Source organism: Malaclemys terrapin, chromosome 5, assembly GCF_027887155.1.
Source record: "Malaclemys terrapin pileata isolate rMalTer1 chromosome 5, rMalTer1.hap1, whole genome shotgun sequence".
Classification (NCBI taxonomy): Eukaryota; Metazoa; Chordata; order Testudines; family Emydidae; genus Malaclemys; species Malaclemys terrapin.
This window is the reverse complement of record NC_071509.1, coordinates 134,557,792-134,574,823: the sequence shown is the minus strand read 5'-3', so window position 1 is coordinate 134,574,823 and position 17,032 is coordinate 134,557,792. Positions and strand designations below refer to the sequence as shown.

The 17,032-nt window shown below is 50.3% G+C and overlaps 2 protein-coding genes across 2 annotated transcripts in view; both read left to right on the top strand.

The window, feature by feature from the left end:
* Positions 1-12,399, top strand: part of WRN (WRN RecQ like helicase) — a 119,590-nt gene extending 107,191 nt beyond the window's left edge. Inside the window, exons 33-36 of the mRNA XM_054030237.1 lie at positions 822-1,045; positions 4,329-4,421; positions 5,060-5,209; positions 10,803-12,399. Of these exons, the coding sequence (XP_053886212.1) occupies positions 822-1,045; positions 4,329-4,421; positions 5,060-5,209; positions 10,803-10,919 (584 nt within the window). The 3' untranslated portion in view covers positions 10,920-12,399. The remainder of the gene's footprint in view (positions 1-821; positions 1,046-4,328; positions 4,422-5,059; positions 5,210-10,802) is intronic.
* A 2,777-nt stretch (positions 12,400-15,176) lies between these two features.
* The window catches only part of GTF2E2 (general transcription factor IIE subunit 2), a 58,723-nt gene continuing 56,867 nt past the window's right edge, over positions 15,177-17,032 (top strand). The window contains exon 1 of the mRNA XM_054030262.1: positions 15,177-15,281. The gene's annotated coding sequence lies outside the window, so the exon portion shown is untranslated. The remainder of the gene's footprint in view (positions 15,282-17,032) is intronic.

Genomic DNA, 17,032 nt, shown 5'->3' with positions numbered 1-17,032 from the left:
ATTCTTATGCTATGAGAAGGAGATATTGGAGACATATTTTTTTCTTTATTTTTTTTATAAAAGTGTCCTTTTAGCTTTTGGTCAGTTTTAGTTTCTCTGAAATTTCCAGACCCCTTCACACTCCTGCTTTTCAATGAGCCCAGAAACCCTTTTAGGAGCAGTTAGAGGGCTAGCCAGACACCTTCAACTTCCTTTCAACGGCATAAACTCAACTGGTGTGGCAATTTCAGTTGGACAGAAAGTCAGGGTTGCACGGGCCAGTGCTGCTGAAAAGCAGATGAATCAGCGGAATAGAGGAGTTTGAAATGACTTGTTTACCGTGAGCCTTTGGCTCCATCTACTACCAGTCATAGGTGGACAGACTCCTACAGTGCTCCTCTTCACTAAGAAACTTAATTAAGGGCATTGTCGATGCAGTGTCTTAAAATAAGAGGAAAGCCGTAGAAGAGCCTAGCTGCCTTTAAAGTACAGCGCCTGGCTGGAGTAGGGGAAGGAAAGTTGGGGGGAAGAGTGCTGATGGCTTATGGGACCAGATTTGACTGCAGTGGGGTTGCATGGCTGTAAGTGAGGTTAGGATTTGCCGATTGGGCTAATGTTTTCCTTTCTGATGAAGTTCAAGCTGTGAACTGTAGTTTATTGTATTGTTTAACCCATTCCCTGCTGTAAAATATGCTGTGCTTTAATGAGGGGAAAATTCACTGGCTGTTGAGGTTGAACCTTCCTCCCCAAAGCTCAACGGAGTGCTCCTGGAGCTCTAATTTGGAGAAGCACTTCAGGAACTTGGGGAATGTATTCAAATCTCTCTCTTTTTTCCTTCCAAGATGGAACCAGAATGACAGCGATTAGAGCACTGGTCCCTGCGAATATCGAGCTGTACCTGATCCGGATGGCAATTGCGCTGCTGCAGAAAGGGTGTGGAAATGGGCAGCGGGGCCAGGCGTGTGACTCAGGCAAGAAAAGCCTCTCAGCTGAGTGTGACGGGCTGCCGGCCAGCGTGGGGCCAGCCCAGAAGAGCAAGGAAGGAATGTCATGGATGGAAACAGAGGTTAGTAAACCAGGTTATAAACCAGTCTGCTTCTGCAAAAAGAACATTTATTTTGTAGAGACATCGTAATGTTTGATTTAAGGGGCTTTTTTATAATGCCTTTACGTGGTGTTCTGATTAATTTCGGTTACCAATGAAAGTAGCTGCATTTTTATCACAATTCACGTTTTCAACCTGTTAATCACTGAAATCAGCTTTGCATAGGAGAAACCTCTAAAAACAGCACGTTTAAGATTCTAGACACACCATAGAATGTAAGTGTATTCCTAAAAAAACATACAGCTCTGGGCAATATTGGAAGTGCCTGTAAGTTTCTGCCACCTGATAGCTGTTTATTTGCTCTGGTCTTGAAAGTATGGGTGTCTAAGGTACATAGATCTTAACTGACATTGGATGGCAACCAAATTGACAGTTTCTGAGCGGCGAATGGAGACTGGCCTCCCCCATCATCTCTGGGAGTGATCTCTCATGTTTTAACTTCAAGGTACCTTGGGTCAGGTGATGTCCCCAAGACTCACAGGTGGAGGGGGACCCTTCTTGGCTGACACCCTTTTACACAGTGGAAAGGGAAGAACTGCACATCTCTGCATCACAGTCCCTCCCTCCTTCAGATATCGTGCAGAGCTGTCGGTGGGGCTAAGGACCTATGGGTGGGGAGGGGTTGGACTGGGTTTAGGGTTGTCCATCATCCTCTTCTTTCCAGGCAAGCCCTGCCAGGGAACTGGCAAAAAAAGAAGGTAGCTTAAGTCTTGTACTGCAGACTGTCCCACTGTGAGTTCTGGTCTACACTGACTGCTGTGTTGTGCTCAGCATAGGGGCAGGTAACAGAATTGCTGGTAAACATTCATGGTGTGGACTAGGCCTAAGCCTGCTTTAACTTTGCCCTGCGGCCCCTCCATTCTCTGCAGCATGCGTCCCATTGACAGCTGCACGGGGGAGTCCCTTGCCGCACGGCTCCATCCAAGTGGTGGTACAGAGGAGCTGGGGTTACACAGATGATTCCCAGAGGTCAGGGAGCCCATGCATGTGGTCTGTGCGTGGTGCGGATCCCCTGGTGTCCACAAGCCTGGGGAGGAGAACTCCCTGCTTGTTCTACAGCAGGGGTAAGCCTGTTCTCCCTCCCCCCCTTCCCTATCCCCCCAGAAAGGTATGTGGGAGTTGTGCAAGAGGAATATCCTGGAACTTTTCCTGCTCTCAGCCAGGTAGCTCCTGTGTTTTCCACGAGAAGGGCTGTTCTGAGCTTCAAGTGGAGAGGGGAAGCTTTTGCGATCCCATGTGCTTTCCTGTCCTGTGGGGAAATGACATGAATGCTCAGAAGTGTCTCTTCCTGCACTGTCCAGACACTACCTACTCCTGTGTGGAATTATGAAAACCTTGTTCAGACTTCCTGTGTCACCTGGGCCAAGTCACTCAGGCTCCCTGTGCCTCAGTTCCCCATCGTACAGTAGGGATAATGCCCTGCCTCACAGGGGTCTTGTGAGGGTAAACACATTACAGATTGTGAAGTGCTCGGTGATGGAGCCCTATGAATGCCTAAGATAGATTGAAGACTGTGCCAGGCATTTAGGAGCAAGGTGGACTTCTGGACCCTGTGCCCCCTGGGCAGCAGAGTTCAAAAGCTGTACTTGACAGGTCACTCATAAGAACGGCCATACTGGGTCAGACCAAAGGTCCATCTAGCCCAGTATCCTGTCCTCTGATAGTGGCCAATGCCAGGTGCTTCAGAGGGAATGAATAGAACAGGTAATCAAGTGATCCATCCCCTGTCGCCCATTCCCAGCTTCTGGCAAACAGAGGTTAGGGACACCATCCTTGCTCATCCTGGCTAATAGCCATTGATGGACTGATCCTCCTTGAACTTATCTAATTATTTTTTTGAACCCTGTTATAGTCTTGGCCTTCACAACATCCTCTGGCAAAGAGTCCCACAGGTTGACTGTCTGTTGTATGAAGAAATACTTCCTTTTGTTTGTTTTAAACCTGCTGCCTATTAATTTTATTTGGTGATCCCTAGTTCTCGTGCTATGAGAAGGAGTAAATAGCACTTCCTGATTTACTTTCTCCACACCAATCATGATTTTATAGACCTCTATCATATCCCCCCTTGGTCGTCTTTCTTTTCCAAGCTGAAAAGTTCAGGTTTTATTAATTTCTCTTTATATGGAAGCTGTTCCATACCTCCCATCATTTTTGTTGGCCTTTTCTGTACCTTTTCCAATTCCCATATACCTTTTTTGAGATGGGAAGACCAGATCTGCATGCAGTATTCAAGATGTGAACCTACCATGAATTTATATGGAGGCAACATATTTTCTGTCTTATCTATCCCTTTCCTAATGATTCCCAACATTCCAACTCATGAAGGAAATGTAGCACTGTGAGATTGCAGCTGAAGGGCTGTTTATACCTACATGGGTATGTATGTCTATGCTGGCACTGTGGCATTAGAACTACACGAGCAGGGGAGTTGTGTTGCTCTGAAAAGCAGAATAACTATGCTAGTAAAAGTGGAGGCTTTTGTCAGAGATAAAATAAGCACGAACGTGTTCCAGGTTGAGCTGAAAAAAGGTGAGTTTTGCTCCAGTCATCATTAACGTAAATAATTTTGTATCATCTGTTAACTTTGCCACCTTCCTGCTCACACCTTTTCTAAATAATAAATATATTAAATAACATGGGAACCACTATGGAACCTTCAGGTTCCCACTCTTAACCTTTTGCTGATGAACCTTCACCATTTACTCCTACTTCTCGTTTCTTGTCTCTTAGCCAGTTTTTGATCCATGACAGTACTTTGCCTGTCACCCCATAACTACTGCAGCGTTTCTTTAATAGCCTTTTGCTGGGGATTTCATCTTAACGCTCATAAGCTCTCAATCCATTTTACTGGTTTTGCCAGGGTTCTGTCTCTGTTTCCAGAAGTGTATCCTTTTGTCTCTGGTACCCTCTGGAGTCTTGCCACTTAGCCGTGCTGGTTTACTGCTTTCCTTCCTGCTTTCGTTGTTTTCTGAAGTTGCTTCCATGCCAGATCTAAAGACTTCAATTTCTGCATAAATGTACTTCTGTTTGTAACTGATAGAGCAGATCCAGTGATGGGAAATTATTTGCATGGTGCATTTTAACAGTCACAATAAATTTACCGAAGTATTTTAACAAGATGAGAGAACTGAGCTCCTGTTCATTTGTGACCTAGGACCAAGTTCAGTGCCTTTGAAAGAGATGCTAGGTCTAGTAACCCAGTGTCCCGCTAGTACCAATCTCACATTTGTTATTGCTTTTAAAGGGGATTTCAGTGAAGCCAACCACACACACATACAAGTTTGTGTCCAGGGAAGGAGCAAAACAAGATCATCCACATATGGATTCTTCACCTTGGGTAAATCTGTGTCTTTATATTATAACACGTGATAGTTTTGCTGATAGTGAGTGAGATGGGTAATCATAGAATATCAGGGCTGGAAGGGACCTCAGGAGGTCATCTAGTCCAACCCCCTGCTCAGAGCAGGACCAATCCCCAACACCCTATCTATTCCAACACCCTATTTTTGATGTTCATATCTTTCTGAACAACTTTATTTTGGGCTGAAATTTCCCAGCACTTAAATAATAGGGTGATAGGTGCTGTACAAAAACTTTAGTGGATAGAAACATCTCAGTTCAGCTCTATATATTAACTAACCCCTTTGCTGGAAAGAACACCTCTGAGCAATAAGCAGTTTTGAGTCACCACCAAATATTTAAAGGCTCCAAAACTGCTGTGGGATACAGTGCCTAATGCTTCTCAACACGTTTCAGCACCTTGTGTTTGAAATAACAGTGCTCCGTTTCCTGATGTTCTGAGTGGTCTAATTAAGTAGAAGGCACTATATATCCTCCCTTACTATAGCGTAAGCTTATTTTCAAAATAAAAAACTTTCCATGTATGCAATATTAATTGTTTGGATTTTGAATCTTAATGTTGTAAGTGGAAAGTTTGCTTTAACAGGCCATGTTTTATTCTTTTAAAATGAGAAGCTTGTAAAGAGCAGCAAGATGGACGACAAACAACCCTCGAATGCAGAACGGGATGTACCAAGCCATCAAACCTCCCTTCGTTTAGCCTCCTGGAATCAGCCTCCCCTGGATCCTGATGAAGAGGAACTGTTCAGTGACTCCCAATCAAAGGTAGCGCTCTGATCCATAATCTTAGGCCTGGTCTACGGGGAGGGGGGAGGGCGTGATTGATCTAAGTGACGCAACTTCAGCTACGTGAATAACGTGGCTGAAGTCGATGTACTTAGATCGACTTACCGAGGTGTCTTCACCGCGGTGAGTTGACTGCTGCCACTCCCCCGTCGACTCCGCCTGCGCCTCTTGCCGAGCTGGAGTACAGGAGTCGACGGGAGAGCGCTCGGGGGTCGATTTATCGTGTCTAGACTAGACGCGATAAATCGACCCCCGCTGGATCGATCGCTGCCCGCCGATGTCTACATTACCCAATCTGGCGGGTAATGTAGACATACCCTTAGTTACACCTTGCAGGGTCCTAGAGTCGGGCCCGAGCCCAGAAGTCTGTACAGCAATGAAACAGCGCTGCAGCCTGAGCCCGTGAGCTGAGTCGGCTGGCATGGGCCAGCTGCGGGTTTTTCTTTGCTATGTAGACATACCCATACAACTTACTATTTTTTTCCCCTGTGAGGTAATTATGCTTTGTAATCAAGCTTGGCTCTCTCAAACTAGACACATTAAGCTCTTCAAGTCTCTCACTGTAAGCCATTTACTCCAAATCATTTTTATGGCTCCTTTCTACACTTTCTCCAATTTTTCAACATCCTTTTAAAAATGTGAACACCAAGATTGTACAAAGTATCCAGTATCAGTCTCACTAATACCATTTACAGAGGTCAAAATCTCCTCCCTACTCCTTCTCACTGCTCCCCTTGTTTATGCATCCAAGGATTACATTAGCTCTTTTGCTGTAGTGTTGCACTGGGCGCTCCTGTTCAGAAGATAAGGCAAGTTCCATATATAAGTTCTTACATGTTAGAAAAAAATCTACCGTGAAGCTAACAAACCAAACAAACTTGTAAGATATCACTTACTATCTTTAGTACCTTCTCACCATTTAGAAATATTGGTTGCCTATCTTAATTCAGTTTCTATATACATGAAAGTACCCTATCCTTTTTGTAAGAATATGCTGTTTAAACTCTGATCTATAGTAATTAATGTTGTTTCTTTTATACTGTGGTAGGACCTAAAGGCTTCAGACAGGTTGGGTCCAATTGTGCTAGGTGCTGTACAGATATATAATAGTTCCTGCCCCAAAGAGTTTACAGTCTAAAAATAGTGCACCAAGTATTATCAGCCACTGATTATTTACAATTATTGTGAAAGCAGAATTTAGTGAAAGTCCAGTCACTTCAGTGGGACCGATTTCACTGAGTAGGAGGCTCATCCGCCCATCCCCCCTTCACTAGCCATGCTAGTGTCTTGTTTGTACAGAACTTCTTACAATACTCGGTGTTAACCTCCATAGAAATGTAAATGTAAATAGGGAAGTGTTGGTGCATTGTGGCATCTTTGGTTAGCAGAACGTCTTAGTCCTGCTTTATTTTTAACCATCAGGAGTCTCCCTCTCTGCCCTAAAGATGCCAGACTCCATCAATTCATATACAGTAATACTCTGCCACAATCTAGCATCTCATAAAAGATCTTATAAGACCCTGATCTTATAAAGCAGGGAGCGTACTGGGTTTCCAGTCTTGGCTCGTAGCTTGATAGGGAAGCATGCAGATCCCAATCCACCTAAGGCCTTTTTGCTTTTCTTCATGTGTATCATCCTTTTCTTTTTGTCCTCTCCTAAAAGAGGCACTGTGGTGCCTCTAATAACCTGCTAGTGGTGCTACTTTGAGCATGGCTGTTTCAGTTCCAGCCTGTTCTCATCAGCAAAGGAATAGCTGTTAATCCTGCCAATCAGAAATCATCTTACTTTGCAAGCAGGAAGACAGCCCAACCCGATCTGGATCTGTGACGAACTGGGACTGTCCTTACTGGGGTGTGTGAATGCTGACAGGGGAGTGTGGCTGGAATAGTCTGCATTGGAGGATGGGAGACAGCCCGAGGGCGCATACCTGAGTGTGTAACACGAGAACCCAGGAAGGGGTTGAAGGCCAGGTGACTCCTTACCCCGGGAAACTGAACAAAGGCTGTGGGAGGGGTCGCTGAAGGAGAGTGTGGGAAGCAGGCTGGAGAGATGGCTGGGAGGCAGAGATGGCTCTGACCTCCCAAGGGGGGCTGGGCTGGGATGCCTTGGGACCCCAAGATGGACCTAACTGAGGGGGTCCCTGTTGTCTGTGCCTGCAAGACCTGTCTTGGACTGTATTCCTGTCATCCAAATAAACCTTCTGCTTTACTGGCTGGCTGAGAGTCGCAGTGAATCTCGGGAAGAGGGGTGCAGGGCCCTGACTCCCCCACACTCCGCAACAGGATCCAACATTGAATCACTTAGCAGTCTGGAGTTTGGATCACAGTTCCCACTTGCTGCCCAAAATAAGGGCTTGGATGAGGTTCTTTAGAATCCAGAGTTAACAACTATAGTGAATGTATTTTCTTGGTTTTATCCAGTCCCACTCACACTGGAGTCTTTCTGTCCTTATCCAAGCCACACTTAGAGTTCTGCAGTGTCTCACCCCATCTTGCCTAATCTCTCTCTCTTGTTCTTATACTGTGCCCATCTTCATGGTACAGCGTCAGCACCTTGAGAAGGAGTGTGATCTGGAGCAGTATTTCTCAACGACTGTTCTGTAGACGGGTGCTGGTCCCTGAGAGCTCCCTGACGCAGTTTAGTAAGCCAGCAAGCTGGTCCCTGGTGTCAAAAAGGTTGAGAAACACTGGTCTAGAGGAGTGAACACAGGGTTAAGAGTGAAGAGCTCCTTTCTTCTTATCCACATTCCTCCAGCGAGTCTGTTCCCACTAGGAAAAACGTACTTTTTAAAATCAGGTAACTCACGTTCACTGATGTGCCTGCAAATGCTACATGGCACCTACTGTAGACGCAGTTTAACACCTGGACATTGGTATTAGCTAGTGGTGGGGTAGCCAAGGGTACATCGCTTTAATTCTGTTTCTCCATCGGTAAATGGGGATATAGCCTGAGTAGCTGATGGTCAGCGAGGTTTGTACAGTGCTTTGGACATGCAGAGTAATTTAGGTGTTGAAGCACTGTGCATGGCAGGGGGTGGAGAAGGGCCCATCTTGCCTATTCCTATCCTACACGTTTGGGAGAAGGTTTCAAAATCCCACAAAGGGTGGCTAGAGTCCCAGCTCGCTCTCCCTGGGGAGTCGCTGGGGTTGGCGTTCAGTAAGCTGAGAGCCAGGTGAGGATGGTTTGTGGAGAAGGTCACTGCCTAGGTCTCTGTGGGGCACTGGGGTAGAATTGAGTAGTGGGCCCCTGCCCTGACTAGTATGGGGCTGAGAGGATGCATCCTTCCTTGGGCCTGTGGGAAGTTGGGTGTTGGGTTCTTGTCCAGCTTCCTGTGGGGCGCTGAGAAGGTTGTGGAGGGAGAGGGTCTCTGGGTGAGCTTCTTGAGGAGAGGATTCCCTGTCCGGGCACTCTGGATGGGGTAGGGGAGTCCCTGCCTAAGTTGCTTGGGGAAGGGAGGGTTGGAAGGAAAGGAAGTCCTTGCCCGGGCTGTTTGGGGGCAGGGGAATTTGGGAAGAGGGCTCTGCCCATCCCATGTTGGGTGAGGGAGAGCCTCCCCCCTACAATCTGAAGGTGACTCTGCCTGACTTGTGGAAATTTTATGCCATGGTGGAATGTTTGCTTAAATGTCCAGCTTTCACATGATGAAACCTGGGCTCTCCCACTTTGCCATAGCAGGATAGATGGGGGACGGAGAGAAGTGGTCCCTATAATAATTGGGCTGTAGCTATTTCAGGGCTTTGAAAAAGAGAGACCCTGAAATGTACCCAGGATTTTATTAGCAGCCAGTGCGTGATGAGGAGCACTGGTGTGATCATACCAGTCAAGAGCCAGGCCCCTGTATGCTGCATCCAGGCACCAAGCCTGGTTTACCTCACGTTCTGATTACTTTGGTCATTCCTAACCTGCAAAAGCCATTGTTTCCTTCTCAAGCTGATACACCTCAACAACCAAAAATTACCCAGCTTCTCCTTGTTCTTATTGGACAGGGTCAAACTGGTGGGGAGTGGGAGCGGGGGATGGGGTGGCAGCACTCATCCTAACCCTGCCCGTGAATCACCAAAATGAGATGTGCTCACTGTTGTTTGTGCAGCTTTTGACCCCCCTCTTGGGCTTGGCTACTCTTTGGTGGGGAATATACATGCTTATGGCTCTGCCGGCCTCCATGGGTTTGAGGGGGGAAATGTATGTGGTGGTCTCCCGTGACACCAAAAGGAGCTGTCACTCACAGTAAATGGCACAGATCTGTAACCCTCCCTCCCCTTTGTTACATGTCATGACAAAAGAGAAATACTGAATGTCAGCATTTAAATCATCATCCCTGGACCTCTGCCTTATCCCCTCACTGAGCTGAGTCGGGCTTTGTTCCAGGCTTTCTCATGACTCTCATAGCTGTTGCTGCATCAGTTCCACTAATTCATATTTTTGAGTTTTCTTTGCAATCATAACAGCTAGAGACCTCCCCCCCACCCCCACCCCCGGCCGCTTTTTTGAGATTCTGAAGAACAGCCTAACGGCTTCAGTGAGGTGCTGGTTTGCTATACCGGCATGTGCCAGCCCATTCCGAGCCCTGGGTCCTGCCGTTGCTCTGGTGGTGGACTGTACTTCATGTTCACTGGAGTCGTTTTCAAAACACGCCCCTTTTCCTCATAAAGAGTGTTTTGAACCTTAGAGTAAGGTAACATCTATTTGCATTTCTCCAGATGAGCATGATTTTTATTGTTCAGTTGAGGTGTGGAATAGTCCATATTATTACTGTAACATTGTGGATTATATGTAAGGCTATGTTTTAGTCACGGGTATTTTTAGTAACAGTCATGGACAGGTCACAGACCGTAAACCAAAATTCACGGGCCCGTGACCTGTCCATGACTTTTACTAAAAATACCTGTAACTAAAACTTGGGAGGGGGGCCGTGGGTGCTCTGGGGGAGGGGGTGTGGTCCAGGGGGGCCGCGGGTGCTCTGGGGGGGGGGCGCAGGTGCTCTGGGGGAGGGGGGATGGTCTGGGAGGGGCCACGGGTGCTCTGGGGAAGGGGGTGTGGTCCGCGGGGGGCGCGGTCTGCGGGTGCCCTGGGGGTGGTGGCCGGGAACCCCCGCTAGTGCTGCAGGAGGGCTGCAGCTGCAGCCCGGGACCCCTGCTGGGCAGTGGGGAGGATTGGCGGGGCTGGCAGGAGCTTCCTACCTGGCTCCGTGTATCTGCAGCTCCTAGGTGGCAGATGCAGGGGCAGGGCAGGGGGTTCTGCTGCTCCCGCCGCAAGTGCCGGCTGCTGCAGCCCCCATTGGCCAGGAACCACAGCCAATGGGAGCGGTGGGTGTGGGGCCAGGAGCTGCAGGGTGGTCATGCCAGTGGGAGCTGGGGAGCCCCCCACCCTGAGGTAAGCGCCACCCTGCACTCCCCAACCCCTGAGCCCCCTCTCCACACCCAAACTGCTGCTGCTGGCCCAGGGACTGCCTGGCTCGGGCAGCCCCTGAGCCAGCACCAGCCGCTGCAGAGGTCACGAAAAGTCACGGAATCCGTGACTTCCATGGCAGACTCGCAGCCTTAATTATATGTTCTACTTATCTCCTTCCAGACTCAGCCTGCAAAGAGGAAGTTACCAGAATGGTTTGGAACTTCAAAGGGAACAGATGCTTCCATTACTACTGGCAAGAAATCCAAAGTGGGAGCAAAAAAAGGTCTTTTTGGTTGAACTTGGAAATATCAACAACTTTCTCTTTTAAAGAAGCTCAGAGAGAGCATCTCTATTTTTAGTTTCCAGGACAACTAGCATTCTGAAGGACATGTTCACTTGTTCACCGTTGGAACCGTTACTGAGCTTGGGCTGGAACAACTTGTCAGTGTGAGGGGAGCAGCCGCAGCAAGCTCTTGAATTCAAGTACCTAAAGAACGGACCCAAGGGTTGAATTAGGTCATATTAATATTGTTTATAGAGGCTGTTTGCTGTTTTCACTATTAGGATCAAACTTTCCAAGATTTTTACTGTCAGTTTATTATATATTAGTACAGCGGTTCTCAAACTTCAGCAATCCGAGGACCCCCATTTTAATTTAAAATTCTGCGGACCTCCCAACCCTCTCCACTCAGCCCCAGGCCCTGACTCCACTCCTTCTCCCAAGGCCTCACCCTTGCCCCACCTCTTTCTGCCTCCCGCTCACTCCACACACACACCCCTCCATCGCTCGCTCTCCCCCGCCCTCACTCATGTTCACCAGGCTGGGGTAGGGACGTGGGGTGCAGGCTGTCAGGGAGTTGGGTGGGGGGTATGGGCTGGGGCAGGGGTCACGGAGCGGGTGAGGGTGTGGGCTCTGGCCTGTAACGCTTACCTCGGGCGGCTCCCGAAAGTGACCAGCCCATTACTCTGGCAGTGTCACTTAGGCGGCAGTGTTCCTGGCCAATGGGAGCTGCAGAGTTGGCACTCGGGGCAGGGGCAGCACGCGGAGACCGTCCCCTTGCCCCCCTCCCTCCCCAGGGGCTGCTGGGATATGCCAGCCACATCCGGGAGCGGCATGGAGCCAGTCTTAGCCTCGCTGTACCTCTGGAGGGGGAGGAGTTGATCAGCGGGGCCTGCAGACCCCCTGGAATACCCTCAGGGATCCCCAGGGGTCCGTGGACCCCAGTTTGAGAAATGCTGTATTAGTAGATTCCATTTATTACCATCTAAATGGAAAATGTGGGCAACTTCTGTGAAGTTCTTTCCAGACCATCTCAGCTGCTTATTGTTGTGCATTTACTTTCTCCGTGAACATCTTCATAACCTTATTCTCATCAGTTGGCATTGAGTTTATTATGCAGGTGCTACGTTTTTACAGTGGCTCTTTTTTTTTTTTTAAGGATGGTAGTAGGCATGAAAGAATGTGGAATATGGGGGATCTTGCAGATGGTTCAGTGCCACAATATTAATAAGTGTTATCTTGCTGTTAATACATATTATGTCAGCTCAGCATTCTGCGTCTACTAACATTAGATCTGGTTTGATCTGATAATACTGTGCGGTATATCTGATGTAAGATGTACTGTATGGAATTCACTATATTGCTATTGAATTTTGAAAAATTATATATATGGAAAAATGTGATAAATAATACTTTTTAAATTGCCATTATGCACTTTGTACTTGCACAGTGGTGTGTTTTTTTATAATAAAATGCTGCATAACAGTACTTACAATACATATAGTTTATTGATTTTGTTGCCGGCACAGGGGCCCGAGGACAGCAACAGTGGGGTTCGTTGCCCGGAGTGCTTCGCGCCAATAAACATACCGGGGTGGAGAAACAATCAAAGTTTATTTGAGATCTCAAAGTGGTGCAAGGAGACAGGCAAGTCTCAAATCGAGCACACCAGCAAAAACAGTTTCTCTCTTCTTTATACATTTTACAACTAAGCCCCCCCTCTCTCCCACCCCCCCCTTCTCCCCCTCCCCTCTGTACCGAAGGCATGTTTATACATTTAAGCAACTAAATCATTCTAGGGCTATAAATCTAGCTTGTTAGTAACTTCTCCCTAAACAGTTATTTGGTCCTGTTTACCCTTAGTTTATTACCCCTTCCCCAGCTAGAAACATGCAAACCTCATCATTATCGTTTGGTATCTGAAATGAACAAGGTCGTAATTGCTAACTGGCTATTTACACATTCCAATTCCTGTCCTTGGTTGTTAAGGTCGATTAGAGTTAAACATGGAAGGACAGAGTTTAAACATGGAAGAACTCTGGCTCAGGCAAGCATAGTAACCCCAACAATTTCTTTCTGTAATCCTGTTCATTTACCTTTTTTGAGAAATCAGACTTGTTTGTAATTCCAAGCATCAGTTATACGAGATGAAATTTCAATTTTTAAAACGTATGGATAGCGTGGGTTGGATTTTTTTAATTAGGGATCAATAAAAGTTAAAAATTCTGATTTGAAATGTAATGTCAAAATCAGCCAGCATACACCTACAGCAGTAAGTTAGTTACCCACCAGACACAGTATAAGATACAGGAAAATGTTTCATAGCAAAACTTAACCCAAAGGAACAATACAGTACCAGGCTGTTCTGGGGGAGGAGTGTGTCAGCCTAATAACATGATGTGTCTCATTTCCATTTTGGTTTATCTGGTAAAGGCCTCTCATAGAATAAACAAAGAGCAGCATCCTTTCATGCATCTGTGCTTCCTGGTATACCAGTTCCTCTTCACTTCTGCAGCAGAAAAGTGTGAAAAAATTGTGATACTTTCTCTTAACTATTGTAATTAGAATTAATTATGAGTCGCTCCTACAGGATCAACCTTCATCCTCCTTAGTCTGTGTGCTCTAGTTTAATACTGAGTGTGACTCAAGGAACTTCCACAATGTAATGTCTCCCATAGTTTCTCCTGAGGGATTCTGCACCAAAAAATTTAAAATTCTGTTTTATTAATAATTAAATGCAGAGGCTCCAACATGGCAGTGGGGGAGCATGGGCTACTGGCTGCACAGAGGTGACAGATCACCCTGCAGCTCCCCTACCCCAAGGACAGGGACTTGGTGGTGAGATTGTACCCAACCCTGACACAGTGCAAAAGTCAGGCTTGCTCCAGAAACACCGCTGGTCCCTGCGCCTCCACACCAGTCGCATCAGGTGTGGGCAGGCAGGCTTAGCCCAGCCGCATCCATAGGTGGAGGAACTTAGTTTGGGGGGGGATCCAGGTGTGGGGTGAGAGGGTTCTGTGGGGGGCAATCTGGATGCACAGTGGCTCACTGGGAGGTCCGGGTTTAGAGGGGACTCTGTAGGAGGGTCCAAGTGAAGGTGGTTGGGCCTCAGCAGAGGGGGGGCTGGGTGTGGGGGGAAGGAGCTCAGCAGGGGGGTCCGGCTGCAGCTAGTTGAGGCTCAGTGGGGTGGGGATGTGATGGGCCTGCGTAATGGTTGAGTCCCAGCTGCTGCTGCCACCAAGGGGATGCCACATGCCGAGCTCCCGCGTCCCCCTTCCCCACTGCAACCTCCCCATCCCCTTCCCCTCACTCCTCCTACCCCCCTGCCTCCTCCCCCTTCCCCTCCGCAGGCACTCGCCATTCACCATTGTACAGAAAACAGGATGGATTCCATGCAGGGTACCCAGCACACACACCAGGGGATAATAACCAGCATGAGGACCCAGGGGGTGGCATCCAGCTGCAGTCAGTGAGCCAGAATGGCATCCTCGCCACCCTCCGCAACCCCTGCATCTCTGCTCACAGAAATGGGGGGGAGTGGCATGTGACTCCATATGCCTCTATTGTGTGTGTGTGTGGGGGGGGGGGGGCAATGCTCCCCTGCTCTTCCAACTACACCGGGGAACATCCCCAGGGTGCTTTACCTCTCTGCTGGCTGCTCTGGGCCCTCGAACGATGCCCCTGCACTGCTGGGGACAGGGACATGATCGCTTTTGTGGCTTCCCTCTACTTGTCTGTGGGGAAGCAAAGAAAGCTGCTGGGGCATGAATTCTGCGTGTGCGCAGTGGGACAATCTCTCCCCCCCCCCCCCCCCAGTAATATTCAGGCTGGTACCGTTCCTGAGGCATTTACACTAGATACGGGGCAGGTGACATCGAAGTGTAAAACTCGCCCCCGTTTGAGCCCAGCTTTGTAAGCGGCTGGTAGTCAGCGGAGGCTGGTGGGGCGGGCCGGGCACCCCTGCAGGCAGGCGGGCACAACCCTGCCCGTGGCCAAGGGCCCCTCCCCCAGCCTTGCGGGGGGCCCTGAACCCGGGAGCCAACGGAACCGGGGGCCCCTCCCGAAGCACAGGCGCGGGAGGGGCGGTTGAGAGGGGGGCCCCGAGCAGAGAACCGAGGGAGCCAGCGGCGGCGGTTGGGGGCCCGGGCCGGCCCGCGCGCCTGCGTTGCTGTGGTAACCGAGGCTCGCACATCCGGCGGCGAAGGGCCGGCACGTCAGCGCGCGGCGCGGGTTCGCCGACGGCCGCGCGGGGCATGACGGGAGGAGCGGTGGGCGCCGCTGGGCCAATAGGAGAGCAGCAGCCGCGGCTGGAGCCTGCTGCGTCCCTTCCTGCTCCCCGGTGCCCCCCGCCCCGCGCGTCGGGGCGGCCTCGCTCGCGGGTGAGTTCTCGTGCGCGAGCGGGGCGGTTGGAGCGGGGCAGCCCGGGAACGCGAGGACATCAACCCCCCCCCGCTGCACGGGCCGGGGGGGGGCCTGGCTGTCCTCCCCCCCCGCGAGCTGCACGGGCCGGGGGGGGGCCCTGTCTGTCCCCCCCCCCCCCCGAGCTGCACGGGCCGGGGGGGGCCCTGTCTGTCCTCCCCCCCCCCCGAGCTGCACGGGCCGGGGGGGGCCCTGTCTGTCCTCCCCCCCCCCCCCCCGAGATGCACGGGCCGGGGGGGCCTGTCTGTTCTCCCCCCCCCCCCCCGCGAGCTGCACGGGCTGGGGGGCCCTGTCTGTCCTCCCCCCCCCCCCCCGAGCTGCACGGGCTGGGGGGGCCCTGTCTGTCCTCCCCCCCCCCCCCCCCGAGCTGCACGGGCTGGGGGGCCCTGTCTGTCCCCCCCACGAGCTGCACGGGCTGGGGGGGCCCTGTCTGTCCTCCCCCCCCCCGAGCTGCATGGGCCGGGGGGCCCTGTCTGTCCCCCCCACGAGCTGCACGGGCTGGGGGGGCCCTGTCTGTCCTCCCCCCCACCCCCCCACGAGCTGCACGGGCTGGGGGGGCCCTGTCTGTCCTCCCCCCCCACCCCCCCGCGAGCTGCAAGGGCCCTGGGGCGCCCTGTCTGTCCTGTCTCCCCCCCCCCCCCCCCTCCAGCTGGCCGGGGGCGGGACCCCTTGTCTCTCCTTTCCCCTCCCAGAGCTGACCGGGCCAGGGCGGATTTCTTCTCTCCCCACCCCGCTATGGGCCGGACCCCTTCCCCCAACTCCATGGGTGGGGGGGGACTCTCCCTCTTTCCTCCTCCCCCGAGAGCAGCGAGAGGGGACCCCCTGTCTTCTCACCCTCTCCACACACAGAGCTGCGTGGCCCACATGGCTCTCTCCTTCCCCCTCTCTCTTACACAGAGGTGAGTAGGGCAGCAAAGACCTTCCCCCTCCCCACAGCTGTATGTTCCTGAGGGGACCCCTTCCTTCCCCCCTACTCACAGACATAACGGCTGTTGTGCCTAACCGGTCCCAGCATAGCTGTGGATGGGGCCCACAGGAAAGCTCTCCGCGAACCTGTTGCTGTAGCCATGTCTCTACTGCTCTAACTGCAAAAGACAGCAGGGCTCATGGGTTTGCTGCTTATTGCCAAGTGTCACTCAAACCAGAGCTGCTGGAGTCATTTTTATAATGGGAGTGCTGAGAGCCATTGAACTAAACTGTAAACCCTGTCTATAATGGAAACCACTTCAAGCCAGGGGGTGCTGCGCCTATGACTCAAACATCACCTTAGTGGACAGTCGTGTGTGGTTCCTACCCGAGGCCCTCACCTAGTCCTTGGCCGCCTTACTGTCGTGGTGGCTGGGATTTTAAACGTATTTCTTGTTCCTTGTCCTACATGAGACACCCCCACGTGCTCCAGGGGGACCTGACAGATGGACTAGATGCTTAGCCTTGTCAATGTACAAAGTAAACAAACTCCAAAAAATAAAGCGAAGAAAAATAATCTTCTCTTTCTGTTAATTGAGTGTTTGTAATAATAGTAGAAAGAAAATAAAAATTCAGACAAGTGATTAAACTGATGGTGTCCTTTGTAAATATCCATCTCCCTATCCATCCTGTGTAACCTCTAGTGTAAGGTCAGGGAACTTATGTGATGATATTGCATCTTATTGACATCTTGAGCCCTGTGGGGGTCTTGGTGATTTAGACTGCAAGTGGGGTATCTAGTAAC